Here is a 23,297-nt window from a genome sequence, read left to right as displayed (position 1 = left end):
CAAAAACCAGCAATTCATGAATTTCTTTTTGGGGGGCCTTTATACCGTTCAGCGTGTAGTAAAATTGATAAAGCATTTTTATTCGGGTTAGTACGATAACGGTGATACCTCAATTACCGTATTTTTCCGCACCTGATTATAAGATGCACCCCCAAATTTGTTGAAGAAAAAGAGAATTTTTTTTATGTTAAATGGGGGACTGTCTTATAATGGCAGTGTCCAGCTTACAAATCATATATATGTCCTTCATCCTGGTATCTATAAAACCCCCATCCTGGCACATGGCCCCCCTGTGCTGCTGCTACACTGGCACATTGCCCCACTGTGCTGCTGGCATGCACATGGCTCCCCCATCCCATCCTGGATATGCCCCCCTGTGCTGCTGGCACGCACATGGCCCCCACATCACATCCTGGATATGCCCCTCTGTGCTGCTGGCACGCACATGGCCCCCCCATCCCATCCTGGATATGCCCCCCTGTGCTGCTGGCATGCACATGGCCCACCCATCCCATCCTGGATATACCCCCCTGTGCTGCTGGTATGACCATGGACCCCCCCCCATCCCATCCTGGATATGCCCCCTTGTGCTGCTGGCACGCACATGGCCCCCACATCACATCCTGGATATGCCCCCCTGTGCTGCTGGCACACACATGACCCACCCCTCCTGGATATGCCCCCCTGTGCTGCTGGCACGCACACGATGAAATAATAAACAGATAACTCCCCTTCCGATGATGGCTCCGTGCTCCCAGCTCCCCCCACGGCTCTTCCTGTGTCTGTGCTGACATCCAGGAACTGCTCATACAGGCATTTCATTGTAGCTGCAGGACCTTCCATCACATGACGGCAGTGCTGCACACTGGGAGTCACGTGACTGCAGGTCCTATTGGCACAGACACAGGAAGAGGCAGGGGAGAGCTGGGAGCACGGAGCCATCATCAGAAGGTGACTATAGTGACGGGGCAGTGGGGGGGAGAGTGCAGGCACATGCAATATGCGCTCCTCCCCTGTCCACCAACTCGGCGCGGCTTCAGCTCCGAGGTGATGGACAGCGGGTGCAGTGAATATTACATGAGCCTAATGAGCGGGAGCACACGACCTCCCTCTGTCTCTGCAGCCCGCAGCCAGCCCAGCCCCCTGACACCACGCCAGAGCTGCCCCCTTCCTCTACAGCACACATTCGGATTATAAAACGCACACCCCCCCACTTTCCCCCAAAATTTGGGGGAACAAAAGTGGGTCTTATAATCCGAAAAATACGGTATATCATTTTTTTATGTTTTGGCACTTTTATACAATAAAATCTATTTTATAGAAAAAAATAATCATTTTTGCATTGCTTTATTCTGAGAGCTATAACTTTTTTATTTTTCCGGTGATGGAGCTATATGGGCAGCATGTTTTTTGCGGGACTAGATGATGGTTTTTAGCTGTACCACGTTTATTTATATCCGTCTTTTTGATTGCGTGTTATTCCACTTTTAGTTCAGCGGTATGATAAAGCATTGGTTTTTTTGCCTTGTTTTATTTTTTTATGGTGTTCTCTAAAGGGGTTAACTAGTGGGACAGTTTTATAGGTTGAGTCGTTACGGACGTGGCAATACTAAATATGTGTACTTTTATTATTTAGATTTTTTTTTATTCAAATATTGATTTAATGATGGAATAAAGATTTTTTTTTTTTTTTATATATATTTTTTACAATTTCAAAATTATTTTTTTACTTCATTCTATCTTTTACACTATGTCCCACTATGGGACCCTCATTTTGTGCAGGCTGATCGCTTACAGTTACAGTAGGCCCATATATATTTGGACAGACGACATTTTTCTAATTTTGGTTCTAGACATTACCACAATGAATTTGAAACAAAACAATTCAGATGCAGTTGAAGTTCAGACTTTCAGCTTTCATTTGAGGGTATCCACATTCAAATTGGATGAAGGGTTTAGGAGTTTCAGCTCCTTAACATGTGCCACCCTGTTTTTAAAGGGACCAAAAGTAATTGGACAATTGACTCCAAGGCTATTTCATGGACAGGTGTGGGCAATCCCTTCGTTATGTCACTCTCAAGCAGATAAAAGGCCTGGAATTGATTTGAGGTGTGGTGCTTGCATTTGGAACGTTTTGCTGTGAAGGAAACATGCGGTCAAAGGAGCTCTCCATGCAGGTGAAGCAAGCCATCCTTAAGCTGCAAAAACAGAAAAATACCATCTGAGAAATTGCTACAACAATAGGAGTGGCAAAATCTACAGTTTGGTACACCTGAGAAATAAAGCACTGGTGAACTGATCAATGCAAAAAGACCTGGGCGCCCACGGAAGACAACAGTGGTGGATGATCACAGAATAATCTCCATGGTGAAGAGAAACCCCTTCACAACAGCCAACCAAGTGAACAACACTCTCCAGGAGGTAGGCGTATCAATATCCAAATCTACCATAAAGAGAAGACTGCATGAAAGTAAATACAGAGGGTTCACTGCACGGTGCAAGCCACTCATAAGCATCAAGAATCAAAAGCTAGACTGGACTTAGCTAAAAAAACATCTAAAAAAGCCAGCACAGTTCTGGAAGAACATTCTTTGGACAGATGAAACCAAGATCAACCTCTACCAGAATGATGGAGAGAGAAAAGTATGGCGAAGGCGTGGTACAGCTCATGATCCAAAGCATACCACATCATCTGTAAAACACGGCGGAGGCAGTGTGATGGCTTGGGCATGCATGGCTGCCAGTGGCACTGGGTCACTAGTGTTTATTGATGATGTGACACAGGACAGAAGCAGCCGAATGAACTGTGAGGTATTCAGAGCCATACTGTGTGCTCAGATCCAGCCAAATGCAGCCAAACTGATTGGTCCTCGTTTCATACTACAGATGGACAATGACCCAAAACATAAAGCCAAAGCAACCTAGGAGTTTATTAAAGCAAAGAAGTGGAATATTCTTGAATGGCCAAGTCAGTCACCTGATCTCAACCCAATTGAGCATGCATTTCACTTGTTAAAGACTAAACTTCAGACAGAAAGGCCCACAAACAAACAGCAACTGAAAACCACCACAGTGAAGGCCTGCCAGAGCATCAAAAAGGAGGAAACACAGCGTCTGGTGATGTCCATGAGTTCAAGACTTCAGGCAGTCATTGCCAACAAAGGTTTTTCAACCAAGTACTAGAAATGAACATATTATTTAATCTGTCCAATTACTTTTGGTCCCTTTAAAAACAGGGTGGCACATGTTAAGGAGCTGAAACTCCTAAACCCTTCATCCAATTTTAAGCTGAAAGTCTGAACTTCAACTGCATCTGAATTGTTTTCTTTAAAATTCATTGTGGTAATGTCTAGAACCAAAATTAGAAAAATGTTGTCTCTGTCCAAATTATATATGGACTAACTGCATGCCTTATAAGCTGTCAGCACTGCAGCTTCTATGCACTAACCTCAGAGACTTCCTGACATGCACTGCACATGAGAAGTCTCTGAGCTCTGGTAACCCGGATGTCGATGACGACATCGGGTTGCCATGGGAGCGATCGGGACCCCTCTGCCTGCACCCAGAATGCTGTGATCAAGTTTGATCACAGTGTTCCGGGGGCTAAAGTGCAGGGAGCGGTCCGTGACAGCTCCTGGCACTTGGTGTTTGGTGTCAGCTGTGAGAATCAGCTGACACGGCCGCGATCAGCTGTGCCGAGGGCACATGGACGGGATCGTACGTCATATGTCAGAAAGGGGTTAATACCGGTTATCCCAGGGTGTGATTTATTTTTTTCAGCTAAGGGTTCGATGTTTAACACAAATTTTAGAGAGAGTGGGCATCCCTGCCTCGTTCCATTAGTGATATGAAATGTAACTGACATCATGCCAGAAATGAGGACTGAGGCTCTCGGGTTAGAGTATAAAGGGGTGATTGCTCGAAGTATATATCATCAAACCCAAATCTTTACAGCACTTTGAACAAGAACCCCCAATGGACTCGATCGTTGAACGCCGTTCCAGCATCTAACGAGAGGAGCATGGGGGGGTCTGTCTCCCTCCGGTTATATGGATGGTATCAATCATCATCCTTGTACCATCCAGGGTCTGTCTAGATTTGTCAAATCCCACTTGGTCTTTATGCACGAAGGCCGGGATTATTTCTGAGATCCTATTAGCTAGGATTTTGGAATAGATTTTAACCCCTTCACTACCAAGGGTGGTTTGCACGTTAACTACCGGGCCAATTTTTACAATTCTGACCACTGTACCTTTATGAGGTCATAACTCTGGAACGCTTCTATGGATCCCGGTGATTCTGACATTGTTTTCTCGTGACATATTGTACTTCATGTTAGTGGTAAAATTGCATTCAAATAACTTGCGTTTATTTGTGAAAAAAACGGAAATTTGGCGAAAATTTTGAAAATTTCGCAATTTTCCAACTTTGAATTTTTATGCCCTTAAATCACAGCGATACGGCACACAAAAAACTTAATACATAACATTTCCCACATGTTTACTTTACATCAGCACAGTTTTGGAACCAAAATTTTTTTTTGTTAGGAAGTTATAAGGGTTAAAAATTGACCAGCGATTTCTCATTTTGGCAACACCATTTTATTTTTAGGGACCACTTCACATTTGAAGCCACTTTGAGGGGTCTATATGATAGAAAATACCCAAAAGTGACACCATTCTAAAAACTGCACCCCTTAAGGTGCTTAAAACCACATTCAAGAAGTTTATTAACCCTTTAGGTGCGTCACAGGAATTTTTTGAATATTAAAAAAAAAATGAACATTTAACTTTTTTTCACAAAAAAAATACTTCAGGTTCAATTTTCTTTATTTTACCAAGGGTAACAGGAGAAATTGGACTGCAAGACTTATTGTGCAATTTGTCCTGAGTACGCTGATACCTGATATGTGGGGGGGGAACCACTGTTTCGGCGCATGGCAGAGCTCAGAATGGAAGGAGCGCCGTTTGACTTTTTCAATGCAAAATTGGCTGGAATTCAGATCAGACGCCATGTCACGTTTGGCGAGCCCCTGATGTACCTAAACAGTGGAAACCCCCCCAAGTGACCCCATTTTGGAAACTAGACCCCCCAAGGAACTTATCTAGATATGTGGTGAGAACTTTGAACCCACAAGGGCTTCACAGAAGTTTATAACGTACAGCGGTACAATTAAAAAATCATATTTTTTCCACAAAAATGATCTTTTCACCCCCAATTTTTATTTTTCCAAGGGTAACAGGACCCTAAAAGTTATTGTGCAATTTGTCCTGAGTACGCTGATACCCCATATGTGGGTGTAAATGACTATTTGGGCGCATAGCAGAGCTCGGAAGGGAAGCAGCGCCATTTGACGTTTTTGGCTAGAATTGAGATCGGACACCATGTCGCGATTGGAAAACCCCTGATGTACCAAAACAGTGGAAACCCCCCACAAATGACACCATTTTGGAATCTAGACCCCCCAAGGAACTTATCTAGATGTGTGGTGAGAACTTTGAACCCCCAAGGGCTTCACAGAAGTTTATAACGTACAGCAGTACAATTAAAAAATCATATTTTTTCCACAAAAATGATCTTTTCACCCTCAATTCTTATTTTTCCAAAAGTAACAGGACCCTAAAAGATATTGTGCAATTTATCCTGAGTACGCTGATACCCCACATGTGGGGGTAAACCACTATTTGGGCGTATGGCAGAGCTCGGAAGGGAAGCAGCGCCATTTGACGTTTTTGGCTGGAATTGAGATCGGACACCATGTCGCGTTAGGAAAGCCCCTGATGTACCAAAACAGTAGAAACCCCCCACAAATGACACCATTTTGGAAACTAGACCCCCCAAGGAACTTATCTAGATGTGTGGTGAGCACTTTGAACCCCCCAGTGCTTCACTGAAGTTTATAACGTCCGGGCGTGAAAATAAAAATATCGTATTTTTTCAACAAACATCATCTTTTAGTCCCCATTTTTTATTTTCCCAAGGGTAACAGGAGAAATTGGACCCCAAAAGTTGTTGTCCAATTTGTCCTGAGTACGCTGATACCTCATATGTGGGAGAAAACTACTGTATGGGCACAAGTTGGGGCTTGGAAGGGAAGTAGTGACGTTTTGGAATGCAGACTTTGATGGATTGGTATGCGGGTGTCATATGCGTTTGGAGAGCCCCTAATGTACCTAAACTATTGAAACTCCCCACAAGTGACCCCATTTTGGAAACTAGACCCCCCACCGAGCTTATCTAGATGTGTGGAGAGCACTTTGAACCCCCAAGTGCTTCACAGAAGTTTATAACGCCTGGGCGTGAAAATAAAAAAAACATTTTTTTCCGCAAAATTATATTTTTGCCCCCAATTTTTTATTTTCCTAAGGGTAACAGGAGAAATTGGACCCCAAAAGTTGTTTTGTAATTTGTCCTGAGTAGGCTGATACCCTACATGTGGGGGTAAAACACTGTTTGGGCACATGGCAGAGCTTGGAAGGGAAGGAGCACCATTTGCCTTTTTTCAACGCAGAATTGGCTGGAATTGAGATCAGACGCCATGTTGCCTTTGGAGAGCACCTGATGTGCCCAAACAGTGGAAACCCCCAATTATAACTCCAACCCGAACCTCAACACACCCCTAACCCTAATCTGAGCCCTAACCCTAGCCCTAACCCTAACCCTAGCCCTACCGGGAAAATGGAAATAAATACATTTTCTTTTAGTTTTATTATTTTTCCCTAACTAAGGGGGTGATAACGGGGGGTTTGATTTACGATTTATGGCGGTTTTTATGTTTGGCGGCTGTCGCACGCTAAAAGACGCTTTTTATTGTAAAAATAGTTTTTGCATCACCACATATTGTGAGCTATAATTTTTCCGTATTTTGACCCACCGAGTCATGTGAGGTCTTATTTTTTGCGGGACGAGTTGACGTTTTTATTGGTACCATTTTCGGGCACGTGACATTTTTTGATCGCTTTTTATTTCGACTTTTGGGACGCAGAATGAACAAAAACCAGCGTTTCATGAATTTCTTTTGGGGGGGTGCGTTTACACCGTTCCGCGTGCGGTAAAATTGATAAAGCGGTTTTATTCTTCGGGTCAGTACGGTTACAGCGATACCTCATTTAGGTCGTTTTTTTATGTTTTGTCGGTTTTTTGCAATGAAAACTATTTTATATAAAAAATAATTATTTTTGTATCGCTTTATTCTGCGAGCTATAACTTTTTTATTTTTTTGCGGATGATGCTGTATGGTGGATCGTTTTTTGCGGGACAAGATGACGTTTTCAGCGGTACCATGCATATTTATATGCGTCTTTTTGATCGCGCGTTATTGCACTTTTTGTTCGGTGGTATGATAATAAATCATTATTTTTTGCTTCGTTTTTTATTTTTATTTTTTAAGGGGTTCGCTAAAGGGGTTAACTAATGGGACAGTTTTATAGGGCAGGTCATTACGGACGCGGCGATACCAAATATGTGTACTTTTATTGTTTTTGTTTTTTTTTATTTTGAAAAAATGGATTTATTGGGGAATATTTTTTTTTTTTTACTGATTTATTTAGCGATTTTTTTTTTTAATTTTTAACACTTTTTTTTTTTTTTTTTACTTTATTACCTTGTCCCAGGTGGGACATCACTGTCCTGTGACAGATCGCTGATCTGTCACATCACAGATCACTGTGACAGATCAGCGATCTGTCACAGGCACTGCTGCAGACTTCCTCATGCCTGCGCTTTGCAGGCAGTGAGGAAGTCAGCTCCCTGCAGGCCCCCGTCACCATCTTGGATCCGGGGGCCTGTAGGGAAAGAGCCCCCCGCAGCAGCGCTGCACATTGCGCTGCCGTGGGGGGCTCAGGGAAGTACGGAGGGAGCCCCCTCCCTGCCGATGCTTCCCTTTAACCCCCGGTACACCGCGATCGCGTTTGATCGCGGTGTGCAAGGGGTTAACGTGTCGGGGGCGGTCCGTGACCGCCCCTGACACATTGTGCCGGGTGTCAGCTATGATAATTAGCTGACACTCGGCCGCGATCAGCGGCGCTCACCACGTGGGCGCCGCTGATCGCGATGACGTAATATTCCGTCCATGGTAATTAGGTCCATGGACACATGGACGGAATATTACGTCAATTGTAGGTAAGGGGTTAAGATCCGTATTCAATAATGATATCAGCCTAAAATTGACGGTTCGGTCAGGGATTTTCCTGGTTTGGGGAGGGGTATAATTGTTGCCTGAATCATCTCTTTTGGAATTTTTCCGGTCTGCATAAAATTTTGGAAAATTGTCGTCATGTGAGGGATTAGTATGTCTTGAAACGTTTTAAAATATTCGCTCGTTAGTCCGTCAGGGCCGGGGGACTTGTTTTTTTTCATTCCTCTCATTGCTGTATTTTTGCTTGGGATATTGGTTGGTTTCATATATGTAAAGTGTTCTCTGGTATCTTAGGAAGTTTTATGTTCTCCAAGAACTGATTTATTAGTTGGGTGGTGGGTTGTGGTATTGCGGTATTTTCCTGTAGATTATAGAGGGAGGAATAGAAATGTGAGAAGGTAATGGTGATTTCCTCGGGGTTATATATTATATTTTTATATATTTTTTTGATCGTCCTTTATGTGGCATAATCTTTGTTTTGGTCATTTTGGCTTTAATTTTGTTGGCTAATATTTTTCCTGCTTTGTTTCCCTGTCAATAATATTTTTGTCTTTGCTTTTCCATATATTATGCTCATATTTGTGTTGGAGCAGTTGATATAATTCATACCTTAGATTCTGTAATTTTTGGAGAATTGTGTTTGTGGGGCTATGTCTGAGCATCTCTTCTAGAGCGGCTATATTTTGATTTCCTCTATTTGGTGTAGTCTCGCTGTGTTATTTCGGGACGCTATTTGGAGCAGTTTACCTCGGATGTAGGCCTTGTGAGCACACCATACTGTAGATACGGACACATCAGGTGTCATTAATTGCAAAGAATTCCGTCAGTACATTCTGTAGTTGGTGCCTAATTTTATGGGCTGTAATTAGGTAGTTGTTTACCCTCCATGGGGAATATGTCGGTTAGTTATACCCCTCTATAATTTGGCAGAAGACCGGGGAGTGGTCCGACCAGGTGATGTTCCCTATCGTGGCTTCTTGGATGTCCTGCAATAACCATTTATCTGTGACCATTACATCGATTCTGGAGTAACCTCTGTGTGAGTGTGAATAGAAGGTGTAATCCCACTCGGTCTGGACCTGTGTGGCTTCATTCTTGGTGACGATCAGCTTCACAGGGTAATCCCACTTGAATGCGACCCCGGTTGTCCCGTAGGATCTTGGTGGCTGTGGAGAATTCCCGCCTTCTTTTCAGGGTGACGGCGGAGAGGTCAGTGAACACCAGGATGGTCTTGAATCTCTGGGAGCTCCAGTCCACCCACTGCAGCTTTACTGATGGCTTCTTTGAAATAATAAAAATGAAGCCGGTCAATTACTGTATTTTTCTGACCATAAGATGCACTTTTTTTCCTCCAAATTTGGGAGGAAAGTGTGGGTGCGTCTTATGGTCGGAATGTAGCATGTGGGGAGGGGGCAGCGGTGGAGTGAGATCACACTGGAATCGCAGGAGGCAGGAAAATGTTGCCTGCTGCAGGGATCCAGCCTCTGGGGAAACCCTGTGATCCCGATACTTAAAGTGAAGTGAATATTCATGAGCTGCTTCCCCGCTCTCCTGTCAGATGAGCAGTGAGCGGGGAGCAGCAAATGACAGACCCACATGGTTTCCCCAGCGCCGATTCCTGCAGCAGCTGGGGAGATCTGTGTCCGGTGGTGGAGGGGGCAGGAGCAGGGTGGAGGCGGCAAGAGGAGAGTGCAGCAGGAGGGATAGCTACATACCTGACAGGCAGCACAACCTGGGCTGTGCTGATGCTATGCGGAATGCTCCTGTGGAGGACCTGTGGTGAGGTCATGAAGAGGATGGGCTGGAGCATCACATGACCGCACAAAGCCCTGCCTCTTCATGATGTCATCACAGGTCCGGCAGACACCGCCCTATAAACAGTGCAGCATCCTCTTGCATGACCTGTGGTGAGGACATAAGAGGGCTCTGTGCGGCCAGGGGATGCTGCATTACCTCACCACAGCGTGGCTTCTGAGCTGCAGGACCTGCACTGAGCACAGTGAGCAGCAGCCTGTACAAGAATGAATTATAAGGTTAGTAATTGCAGCACATAAAAATCCCTCTGTCATCCTGTGGTGAACTATAACGCCCAGCATTCCATAGGATCTGCAGGACATGCTGGGAGTTATAGTTCTCCCATGGGATATTAAACCAGCACCCCAGTGTTATTTTACAATGCTGGAGTGGTGCTTTAAATAGAAGCCCTGTGCATCTTATAGTAGTTTGCAGACACCACACTGGTCCTGCAGCACCATCTTCTACCCATAGCTTCCAACATAATAACATGCTAAAATATATATATATATATATATATATATATATATATATATATATATATATATATATTATATCTATCTCACATAATAGTATGTTATTAAATATTTTACCACTTTTTTTGGTTCAAACATATTTTTCCCCTATTTTCCACCTAAAAAAAACCTGGGTGCGTCTTATAGTCCGGTGCGTCTTATAGTCCGAAAAAATACATACATCCCTGGGTGCAGGGGCACTTTTGGGTTTGGGGATCCTGTGCGCTCTGTCTATTATGAGGTCTCACTGTTCTGCCTTGGGGATTAATGCGGTAAAGAAATCCGTTAGGAACTCATTCAATGCGTCTACAGCAACGCTTTCTGGTATCCCCCTGAAGCGCAGATTGTTGCACCTGGAGCGGTCCTCCAAGTCCGCCAGCTTCAGTTTTAGTACTGTGATCTCCTCATCTGCCTCATTGTGAGCGTCAACTAAGTGGTTGTGGGCTGTGGTGAAAGCTTCTCCTCAATGTGGGTTGATCTGTCCACCATGTGACCAATGTCTTTCTGTGGTGCAGTGAAGGCTGAGGTGATATCCCAATGTATAGCCTTCTTTAGATCTAGCAGGGACTTTAGTGTGGCCTCAGTGATGGGGGTGGAGCTGTGCCCTGTGTCAGGTGCAGGTGCATTTAATTGCTGTTTGGTACCTTGCTTCTCTGGGCCCCTGGGTGAGGATCTGCCAGGTTCCTCCTGTGCCTGCTTCACTGTGCTGAAGGTCCTCTCCGGTTAGGTCTAACCTGGAGTCAAGACCCCCCCCCCCCAGAGTGCTCCACACTGGCCGCACGGTGAGTGCTGCCAAAGACCAGTATTCTGCCCAGCACTGCTCCCTGGCTCCTGGTGATGCGCCCCATCAGTGCCCAGACCCTGCCTGAGGCCGCGGTGACTGATATTGCTGGTTTTCCCTGCTGCTCCTTGCTGCTTTGAGCCGTGATTGCTTGCTGGGGCGTGGAGCTAGGGATTCCTGTGTCCGCTCAGCTCCTCATCCGGACACGCCCCCTTATTACTTTTGTCAGATTCAAGTTATTTCTGTGATCATTGTGGGTTTTTCTGTCATTAAACGAGGGGTACCAACAATTTTTTGACCATATGTGTAGAAGGAGTGAATATTTTGAATCCATGGCCACTTTCCGGAACAGTGGATGTTGGAGAGTGAAAATTACACATTTGACATTTTATTTCCCAACACATAGTGCCCAGATTGTGCTCCAGGAGAAACACACCGCAAATTGAGTGGATTCTTCTTACTATAATAATGCTAAATACAGGGATCCTAAATGTTGTTTGAGCACACTGCAAGAAATGAGAGTGTTTTTTTACTTGATTGGTTTATAGAAACTCTTGCGTTTCAACAGCCTTTGAGCCACTAATAGTGTGGGAACCTCTTTTTTTTTTTTTTTTTTTTTTTTTCCATTGACAGATCATGGACCTGAGGGGGACTTGTTTTTGTGACATGAGAATTGGTATTATTTTTGCCAACATAAGGACATTGATTGGTTTCTTTCTATTCAATATTTGGGAGACAGAATGAACAAACAGTTGAACGCCACGCACTAGTGGTTCATCCAACAAGGATGTTAGACTGTGAACGGTCATTACGTAAATAAAGATTTTTTCATACCTTGTCATTTTTATGGACAGTTTAAGTAGAAATGTACAAAAATATAAATCTTGAGGATATTTTATTAAAAAAATTTTTTATCTTCGCAGATGACTGTACCAGGAGATCAGATGGACAACTGACCTCTGCAATTTTTAAATCTGATGATCTTGAGATCCTACAAGATATAACTGAAGTGGTTGCTGTTACTCCAGATATACCATCATCCCTTCACAGCAAAGATACATTACCAACTACTAAGGAAAAGCAAAGTCACAAATTAAGCATTAAAAAACAAACTGCTCCTAAAGCAAAGAAGCCTTTTTCCTGTTCAGAATGTGGGAAATGTTTTAACCAGAAACAGTATCTTGAGAGCCACCAGAGAACTCACACAGGGGAGAAGCCTTTTTCCTGTTTAGAATGTGGGAAATGTTTTGCACATAAATCAGCGTGCGTTAAGCACCAGATTATCCACACAGGGGCGAAGCCTTTTTCATGTTCAGAATGTGGGAAATGTTTTAACCAGAAACAGTATCTTGATATCCACCAGAGAACCCACACAGGGGAGAAGCCTTTTTCATGTTCAGAATGTGGGAAATGTTTTGCACATAAATCTGCTTGTGTTAACCACCAGAGAAATCACACAGGGGAGAAACCTTTTTCCTGTTCAGAATGTGGGAAATCTTTTAGCCAGAAAGGGCATCTTGATAGCCACCAGAGATCTCACACAGGGGAGAAGCCATTTTCATGTTCAGACTGTGGAAAATGTTTTAACCGGAAAGATTTTCTTAATATACACCAGAGAGCTCACACCGGGGAGAAGCCTTTTTCCTGTTCCGAATGTGGGAAATGTTTTACCCAGAAAGGGAATCTTGATAGCCACCGGAGAGCTCACACAGGGGTGAAGCCTTTTTCCTGTTCAGAATGTGGGAAATGTTTTAACCAGAAATCAGATCTTGTTACTCACCAGAGAGCTCACACAGGGGAGAAGCCTTTTTCCTGTCCAGAATGTGGGAAATGTTTTAACAGTAAATCAGTTTGTGTTAAGCACCAGAGAATTCACACAGGGGAGAAGCCTTTTTCATGTTCAGAATGTGAGAAATGTTTTAAATGGAAAGGGCATCTTGTTAGTCACCAAAGAACTCACACAGGGGAGAAGCCTTTTTCCTGTTCAGAATGTGGGAAATGTTTTAACCAGAAATCAGATCTTGTTATTCATCAGAGAATTCACACAGGGGAGAAGCCTTTTTTCTGTTCAGAATGTGGGAAATGTTTTAACCGGAAAGACCGTCTTGTTAGACATCAGAGCAGTCACACAGGGGAGAAGCCTTTTTCATTTTCTTAATGTGGGAAATATTTTACTTGGAAATCAACTGTTAATAAACATCAGAGATGTCACATAGGGAAGAAGCCTTTATGTTAATAATGTTTGGAATAGTTTTAACCTAAACTAGATCTTCTTTAAGGGGTTGTCTCGTCATTCCTCATGATTGCTGACAAAAGGATGAAACTAAACTTTATTAATTACAAATGTAAAACTATACCCATAATTCACCTCCTGAAGGTTAGTCAGAAGGTGAGTGGTATATACTGTATTTTCACATACTATCTATTCCTGACACTGGAGTATCTTATATATTTTTATTTTTTTCTCAGTGAACTCATTCTTTGTTTGGCCTCATTAAAATAAAAACACTCATACTCCGCTGGCGTGCTGGCTCCACTTCAGTGGTGTCAATACTCACTGTCCTGGGGCTTATGTGAGGTTGTCAAAACACATGAGCCCTGTGCCCAATCAGCGGCAGCTTCACTGTTCCCGCCTTTGAATGTATTGAACATCAACAGGAAGCCAGGGCTGTGGCTGCTCTGACTGCCTCATGATGCTCGATTTGTCCAAAAGTGTGGACAGTGACGCCAGCGCTGATTGGGCACAGGGCTCACATGACATAAAAACCTCAAATGAGCCCCAAGAATGCAAGTGCTGACAATGTTGAAACAGCGCCAGCATGGGAGGTTTGTATAAGTGTTTTTATTGTAAGAAGACCAAACGAGAAATGAGAAGGGGTTGTCCAACTAGTGGACAACCTTTTGAAAGATCAAAAATACCACACAGAGAGAAGTCATCATACCTAGAGTGTGAGAAATGAATTACAGGAAAATCATATTTTGTTGACCATCATAAATAACTCAGACGGGGAGAACCTATATATATTATTGACAAATTGTACAAAAACATGATGCGCCCGGCGTGCGTTCAAGGATGGAATATTATATGGGAGTTTTATAGGATAAACCAAATACCAACAGAAAATAAACTACCCAAAACAAACATTTATCGCTAAAAATAACTCCTCTTTATTAGGTAAAGTAGAAAAGAATTGCGTCATTTTACGAGACCTGTTGCGTCTCCATTTTTCATGATCTTGGGTTGGGTGAGGGCTTATTTTTTTGTGCGCCGAGCTGATGTTTTTAATAATGCCATTTTGGTGCAGATAAGATCTTTTGATTGCCCGTTATTTCATTTTATTGCGATGTTACGGTGACCAAAAACTTTAATTCTGGCGTTTTGACTTTTTTTTCTCATTACGCCATTTAGCAATCAGGTTAATTCTTTGTTTATATCGATAGATCGGGCAATTCTGAATGTGGTGATACCAAATATGTGTGTGTTTGATTTTTCTTTATTGTTTTATTTTGATTGGGGCAAAAGGGGGGTAATTTACATGCCTCTGTATAAAGAGACTGGGAGACAAACAGCCAGAGAGATTCTGCCAAGACATCCATACATCCAAAGGACCAAAGACAATACAGCAGCAATTTTACATCATGGTTCCATCACGAGGGACACGGATCTATCATTCTATAGGAAACAACCTAGGGGTTTTCAGCCTAGGAACAATACAGATTTGCTCCATTGACCATCGCTGAATCACGGATATGTTTGGAGAAGCCAGGTTGTGATCCTCGGATCAACTGGCCTTGTATGGACTCGATGTGATGTCATCTTCCTACGCTTGTTACCTCCTTTCTGTGTGCATGCCACAGGTGGGGCAACGACGCTGGAAGCTCCGAAGTCATAGCTGCTCTTATCGAATCAGCAGAAGGGTGAGACTCTGTAATGTGCACCATCTTGGATATTTTGCTGGGACTGCTCTGTGTTATCTGCCTGTTTTTTTTTTGGTTCAATGAAGCCCACATTAAAAGGAGAGCGGGAGTTTAGCTGGGCGATCTCTGGCCCATGCGGTTTCAGCTAGCGGACCGGGGCGCCCGCTGACCCTCCCATGTCTCCACAGGCATTCTTCAATAGTTTCCATGGGAGACTAGTAGCTGCCATAACCTGATCGGCTCAGGTCTGCTGGAGACCTCTGGTTGTCATGCCAACCCATCATCGGTGACCCGCGTTCACGTGACAGGGTCATCTATGGACGGGATTTCTGGCCTATCGTGTGCCGGAAAAGATGTGTGCTCAGCGCCAGAACCCAAATCAAAGGGAGGGAGTCTGACAGCGTACATTTACACCTGATGTCGGATAGGGGTTAAAGGAGATTGATTACCACTTCTGTTTCTGTAAAAACAATCATGTATACATACAAATAATTACAAAATTACTCAGCTTATAATGTTAAATAGTATATAGTTTATACAAGAAAATATAATGTGTGTAAACCATGTGTAGATATAAAAATTCAGGCAAATGTAGCTTCATCTAGTGGCTGTGTGCAGAAGTGCCATCATAGAGTAAAATGTATCCTAAGAGCGTGTCACTATCAAGGTGGAAATGAGATTAAGTGCACCGTATTTATTTAGTATAAGATACACTCCCATTCAAAAGTTTAGGGTCACTTAGAAATTTCCTTATTTTTGAAAGAAGCAGTTTTTTCCAATGAAGCTAAGATTAAATGATTCAGAAATACACCCTATAAATCGTTAGGCTATGTGCACACGTTGCGGAATTGCCGCGGAAATTTCCACGGCAATTCCGCAACTCCCTGCCGCAGGAAATATGCGAGAAAAACTAGCGGCTTTTTTTGCTTTAGTCGGACCAGTTTCATCTGAAACAAATTTTGTTTCATGAAACCCGATCCGACCAAAGTCGCTCAACTCTACTGTCCATTCATTAATTAAAATCATACAAGATCTCTCTCCCATTATTAATTTCCAGAATGGCGGGGTTGATTGCAAAAACAAGAATATTTATCATATGGGGCGTCGGTAGCACAAATCGGACTTTGCAGGTTATCTGTTTTAATGAGTGAGAAATGTCCTCCAGGTTCTTGATCAGGCGATAAATCAAATGCAAATTCACGATCTATGGCCATGGCACAATCAACCTTTTGCTTACTGGATATATGGGAAAGAGCCATATACTCTCTGATGGCTAAATCAACATTAAAATTAGGATTATAAGGCCTCGCCGGGATCTGTTGCCCGTCCAGATATAGCGTGGCTGACATTGTAGCAATGGAACAGCAAAAGGTTTTTAGCATACAAGCCGCTAAATGCTTCATCATCTACAATATAACCCAATATAGCCGTTTTAGGTATCTGTCCTGGGAAGAGGTTCTCGTGGTTTGTGATCCGTGTTCCGACGGCTAGACTACACTTTCATGCATGTTCGGTCAATAGCATACTTGGCTGTTGCGGATAAGAGTGCCTGACTGTGGAGATACCTGCACTCTCTTTACATAGAGAGCCGCTTGTGAGATTTGCACTTTCAGCAGTTCGGCTTCAGCCGACATGAGGCAGAAAGCGTCCATATTTCTCGTTAACTTAACCTTAATGTCCAGTCTGTTCAATATTAGCTTTGGCTGATAAAATATATCACCTAAAATGGAACCCAAGAGATCCACAGGTTTGGAGTGGGAGGTTGCAATGGCTCTTTTAACAAAACCGGCATTTGTGCCATCCAAGCTTCGGTCATTATGATGTCCCGCTGTGTCTTATAGAACAAACTGACGGTTAATTGTGAGGACAGCATCTGCGAACTGTAATTTAGAAGGGTCTCTATGTATGCTCTACAGCTGTAGAGATTGTCCGATTGTGAGATAACTCAGGCCCCCAGAGTAATATCGACCTGATTAAAAAGAGTGGCTAGAGGATAGTTTATGAGCGCTACACGCGCGCCATCAGCGATAGCCGAATTATCTTGCTTGAAGATGCGGCAATTTATGTACAGCAGGGTGTTCAGATCATAATAATAATCTCCGCTCCCGGATATGAAAAATTCCAACGGGACATTGTCTGACAGAGAGGCAACCGGTTGTACTTCTACAAATAGAGATTTCTCTATACTTGTCTGTGTCGGAGGTATGTCAAAAATATCTAGTTCAGATGTTATGCGCTCTACAGAAGCCATATTGATCAGAAGATGTCCTCCGCACTGAATCTCACTCTTTTCTGATGGGTTCGTCTCTTGGTTGTATTTTTATTCAAGAGCATCGGCGGTAAAGGCGGACACGTGCGTGTTTCTTTTTTGTGATTTTAGCCCAGCACCATCTTGCTGGGGCTGTATTTATCCTATTCATAATGGCTGATGAGACCGTAGTGACCGCATCTTTAGCAATGTTTCTGACAGCCGTCTTCACGTGCGGTTTTACTAATTCTAAACCTTTTCTGAAAAGCGTTACTGCACGGCGAAATAAGCCTTTAAATATCCCGGCCAGGCCGGAACCATACATGTACTCACTGCTGCTGAACCCCTCTAACTCGTGCCCGACTGGGCAAAATAGTAGCAGGGTTTCCGAACGGCCTTTGAGTAACCATTTTAGCGTGCTAATCGCGGCGCTTCCTAAAATGCAATCTCACTATACTGTTACCGTACTTGAATTTAACGGGTGTGCCTTGGTCTGATAAGATATTGTCACAGAATCAAAATGGTGCTTGCATAAGGGCATGTAATCGGGTCGTGTGTATTGAAGAGTGATAATATCGCCTCTCTTGCCGCTTATCTGCGCAGTTCTCAGAAGTTGGACGTAACTGTCCCCCACAAGTTGATGTTGAATTATTATATGTAAGTAGATACACTACTTACATTATACTATATGAGGGGGCGACATTGTATTCTGTGGGGGCTGCATTATACTATATGAGGAGGTTGCATTATATTCTATGGGGGTCTGTATTACACCTTATGAGGTGGCTGCATTATATTTTAGGGGGGACTAAATTATTTTGTATTGCGGGGCTACATTATAGTCTGTTGGGTGGCTGCATTATACTATATGGGGGCTGCATTATACTGTATTGAGGACTATGGGGAATATATTATACTATATGAAGAACTATTTGGTGCATTATACTATGGGAAGTGAATTCTACTACATGGAGGATTATGGGGGTGCATTATACTATACGGAGCACTATGAGGAGTGTATTATGCTATATGGAGGACTATGGGGAGTATATAATACTATATGGAGCACTATGAGGAGTGTATTATAATATATGGAGGACTGGACTGAACTGTATTTATATAGAGGACTGAGGAGTATATTCTACTATAATAAGGACTATAGGGAGTGTATTATACTATATGGAGGACTATAGAGAGTGTATTATACTATATGGAGGACTATAAGGAGTGTATTATACTATATGGAGGACTATAGGGCGTGTATTATATGACACATTTTATTATATGGAGGACTATGGGGTGTGCATTATACAATATGGAGGACTGTGGTGCACATTATACTACATGGAGGGCTATGGGGTGTATTATACCAAACAAGCAAAATGCTGCATATTCAAGTGATTGGATTGTTTATGCTGGAACAAAAATCATTGTTCTCAGCAGCACATCGCCGGCTTAAGTTGCAGATGTGCTGTTGATAGCATGATACTGTATGGGGACAGATTGATCTAATAGTGATTGTTCTGTCCCATCATTATTCCTGAACCGGTGGAAAGAAGTCGGGAAACAAGTGTTGAACGACTTCAGGCTGCTAAATGAGTGTGATCTACAATATTGAACTCAGAAGCACTTTGGTTGTATTTACGTGCGCTGTGTGATGGTGATAAAAAAAAAGGACACAGACAAAGTAAGTAATGTGATGTAAAAACAATATTAAAAAGCCACAAAAATAATCGAATGACAGAAGGCGGCAAGGAGGCAGGTGGGGGTTAACCTTGGTTTTACCCTTATTTTCAGATTGCACTTAGACACTTTTACTGCACAGGCACCTTATTTGGTATGTGTGCGCATGCGGGCTGTCTCCCCCATGCTATCTCCTCGCGTCCTCCTGTCTTCCGGCTTGTTGAGTTGCGTAACAACGGCCAGGCCCTGGCCGTACACATGACCTGGCTTGTCTGATGGGATGATGCAAGTTGCCACGGCGGCAATGCGCCGCCATGCCATCCTGATTGGTTTACGCCGATCATGTGATCGGGTGAATCCGATACATATTCAGGGACATCTGATCTAATAGGTCATGCCGCCTGATGAAGGAATTGTACCGTTGGGGGCCGCGTTTCCAGACGTACACTGCGCAATATGCTTATTTTTGTGTGCGCTGAGCTGATGTTTTTAATAATGCCATTTTGGTGCAGATAAGATCTTTTTGATTGCCCATTATTTCATTTTATTGCAATGTTACGGTGGCCGAAAAAATTTAATTCTGGCTTATTGACTTTTTTTCTCATTACGCCATTTAGCGATCGGGTTAATTCTTTGGTTATATTGATAGATCGAGCGATTCTGAACGTGGTGATACCAAATATGTGTATGTTTGATATTTATTTATTGTTTTATTTTGATTGGGCAAAAGGGGGGTAATTTACATGCCTCTGTATAAAGAGACAGAGAGAGAAACAGCCAGAGAGATTCTGCCAAGACATCCATACATCCAAAGGACCAGAGACAATACAGCAGCAATTTTACATCATGGCTCCATCACGAGGGACACGGATCTATAATTCTATAGTAAACAACCTAGGGGTTGTCAGCCTCGGAAGAATACAAATTTGCTCCATTGACCATCACTGAATCACGGATTTGTTTGGAGAAGCCAGGTTGTGATCCTCGGATCAACTGGCCTTGTACCTTGTATGGACTCAATGGAATGTCATCTTCCTATGCTTGTTACCTCCTTTCTGTGTGCATGTCACAGATGGGGCAACGACCCTGGGAGCTCTGAAGTCATAGCTGCTCTTATCGAATCACCGGAAGGGTGAGACTCTGTAGTGTGCACCATCTTGGCTATTTTGCTGGGGCTGTTGTATGTGTTATTTGCCTGTTTTTTGGTTCAATAAAGCATTGCCACACTTTTCCCTCACCCTGTGTTGTCGGAGTAGCGTTTTGCCCACATTAAAAGGAGAGCGGGAGTTCAACGAGATGATCCATGTGGTTTTGGCTAGCGGACCAGGGAGCCTGCTGACCCTCCCATGTCTCCACAGGCATGCTTCAATAGTTTCCATGGGAGACTAGTAGCTGCCATAACCCGATCGGTTCTGCTAGATAGAGGCGATGACCAGATCGCTTGTACAGTGTAGCAGAGTTGCTCACTTGCTATGAGCGCCAACCACCAGGCAGTAATCATAGGATCCAGCAGTGACAACCATACAGGTCTGCTGGAGACCTCTCGTCATGCCATCCCAGCGGTGACCCGCGATCATGTGACAGTCACCTATGGGCGGGATTTCTAGCCCATCATGTGCCGGAAAAGGTGTGTGCTCAGCGCCAGAACCCAAATCAAAGGGAGGGAGTCCGACATCCACATACATTTACACCCGATGTCGGAAATGGGTTAAAGGAGATTGTTTTTACAGAGACAAGTGGTAATCAATCATGTTTACATACAAATAATTACAAATACACAGCTTATAATGTTAGTATATAGTTAAGACAAGAAAATGTATGTAAACCATGTGTAGATATAAAAAGTCAGTCAAATGTTGTAACTCCATCTAGTGGCTATGTGCAAAAGTGCCATTATAGAGTAAAATGTATCCTAAGAGAGTGTCACTATCAAGGTTGAAATGAGATTAAGTGCACCGTATTTATTAAGTATAAGATACACTACCGTTCAAAAGTTTAGGGTCACTAAGAAATTTCCTTATTTTTGACAGAAAAGTGTTTTTTTTCTAATGAAGCTAAGATTAAATGATTCATAAATACACTATAAATTGTTAGGCTATGTGCACACGTGGCAGGCAACTCCCTGCCGCGGGAAATACGCGAGAAATCTGCATGCTTATTTCCCACGAAAAACTAGCGTTTTGCAAGCGTAGCATTTTCCAAGCGATCTGTAGGATCGCTTGGAAAACTGATTTGACAGGTTGGTTACACTTGTCAAACATAGTGTTTGACTAGTGTGACCAACTTTTTACTATTGAGGATGCCTATGTGGCATCAGTAGTAAAAAAGATATAATGTTTAAAATAATTTAAAAAAAAAATAAATTGTATTCTCACCTTCCGGCGTCCCATGCAGCGTCCCCAGGCCTCAGCGATGCTCCTGGCAAGTCCCGTTCCCAGCAATGCCGTGCAACAATGACCTTTGATGACGTAGCAGTCTCGCGAGACCGCTACGTTATCAAAGGTCATTGTCGCAAGGCATTGCTGGGAACGGGACTTGCCGGGAGCATCGCTGGGGACACTGCGGGGGATGCCGGAAGGTGAGAATATCACGATTTTTTATTTTAATATCTTTTTTTTTTTTTTAACGGGGATATGGTACCCAGGGCCTGGAGGAGAATCTCCTCTCCTCCAGACCCTGGGTACCATCCGCACATTTTCCTATGTGTGCGGAATTCCTGCTATTCCGCACAAAGAATGAGCCTGCTGCATATTTTTCCCCGATGCGATTCCACCGCGGAAAAATACGCAGCATTAGCACAGCATGTGCGGTGTCATTGAATTCAATGGGTTGCTTATTTTATGCATTTTTGCAGCAAAAAAACCATAAAATCCGCCAGATTTCCAGACGTGTGCACACAGCCTTAATGTGGTAAATGACTATTCCAGCTGCAAAACTCTGATTTGTAATGCAATATCTTCATAGGTGTATAGAGGCCCATTTCCAACAACCATCACTCCAGTGTTCTTATGGTACTGTGTATTTGCTAACTGTATAAGCAGGCTAACTGATGGTTAGAATACCCTTGAAAACCCTTGTGCAAGTATGTTAGCATAGCTGAAAACAGTTTGGCCAATTAGAGAAGCTATAAACCTGTCCTTCCTTTTGAGCTAGTTGAGAATCTGGAGCATTACATTTATTGGTTCCATTACACTCTCAAAATGGCCAGAAAAAAAATAACTTTCATGTGAAACTCGACAGTCTATTCTTGTTCTTAGAAATGAAGGCTATTCCATGCGAGAAATTGCCAAGAAACTGAAGATTTCCTACAACGGTGTGTACCACTCCCTTCAGAGGAGAGCACAAACAGGCTCTAACCAGAGTAGAAAGAGAAGTGGGAGGCCCCGCTGCACAACTGAGCAACAAGACAAGTACATTAGAGTCTGTAGTTTGAGAAATCGACGCCTCACAGGTCCTCAATTGGCAGCTTCATTAAATAGTACATGCAAAACACCAGTGTCAACATCTACATTGAAAAGGTGACTCCGGGATGCTGGCCTTCAGGGCAGAGTGGCAAAGAAAAAGCCATATTTGAGACTGACTAATAAAAGAAAAAGATTAATATGGGCAAAAGAACACAAACATTGGACAGAGGAAGATTGGTAAAAAGTGGTATGGACAGACGAATCCAAGTTTAAGGTGTTTGCATCACACAGAAGAACATTTCTGAGATGCAGAACAACTGAAAATATGCTGGAAGAGTGCCTGACACCATCTGTGAAGCATGGTGGAGGTAATGTGATGGTCTGGGGTTGCTTTTGTGCTGGTAAAGTGGGAGATTTGTACAAGGTAAAAGGGATTTTTGAATAAGGAAGGTTCACTCCATTTTGCAACGCCATGCCATACCCTGTGGACAGCGCATGATTGGAGCCAATTTCATCCTACAACAGGACAATGACCCAAAGCACACCTCCAAATTATGCAAGAACTATTTAGAATACCAGCTGTCTGCGTCTTCCCTATCTGTAATGGAGTGTCCAGCGCAGTCACCAGGTCTCAACCCCATTGAGCTGTTGTGGGAGCAGCTTGACCGTATGGTATGCAAAAAAGTGCCCATCAAGCCAAACCAACTTGTGGGAGGGGCTTCTGGAAGCATGGGGTGAAATTTCTCCTAATTACCTCAGCAAATTAACTGCTAGAATGCCAAAAGTCTGCAATGCTGTAATTGCTGCAAAGGGAGCA

General features: G+C 43.2%; 1 protein-coding gene across 1 annotated transcript in view; it reads left to right on the top strand.

The window, feature by feature from the left end:
- LOC141059269 (uncharacterized) overlaps positions 1–14,369 on the top strand; it is a 1,095,346-nt gene extending 1,080,977 nt beyond the window's left edge. The window contains 1 exon segment of the mRNA XM_073555586.1: positions 12,416–14,369. Within this exon segment, the coding sequence (XP_073411687.1) occupies positions 12,416–13,463 (1,048 nt within the window). The 3' untranslated portion in view covers positions 13,464–14,369.
- Positions 14,370–23,297: the final 8,928 nt, after the last annotated feature.

This window comes from Dendrobates tinctorius, unplaced genomic scaffold (assembly GCF_039654945.1).
Source record: "Dendrobates tinctorius isolate UK_male_01 unplaced genomic scaffold, ASM3965494v1 ptg000226l, whole genome shotgun sequence".
Lineage (NCBI taxonomy): Eukaryota > Metazoa > Chordata > Amphibia > Anura > Dendrobatidae > Dendrobates > Dendrobates tinctorius.
Note: the sequence above shows the minus strand (reverse complement) of the source record. Positions and strands in the feature narration are given on the sequence as shown.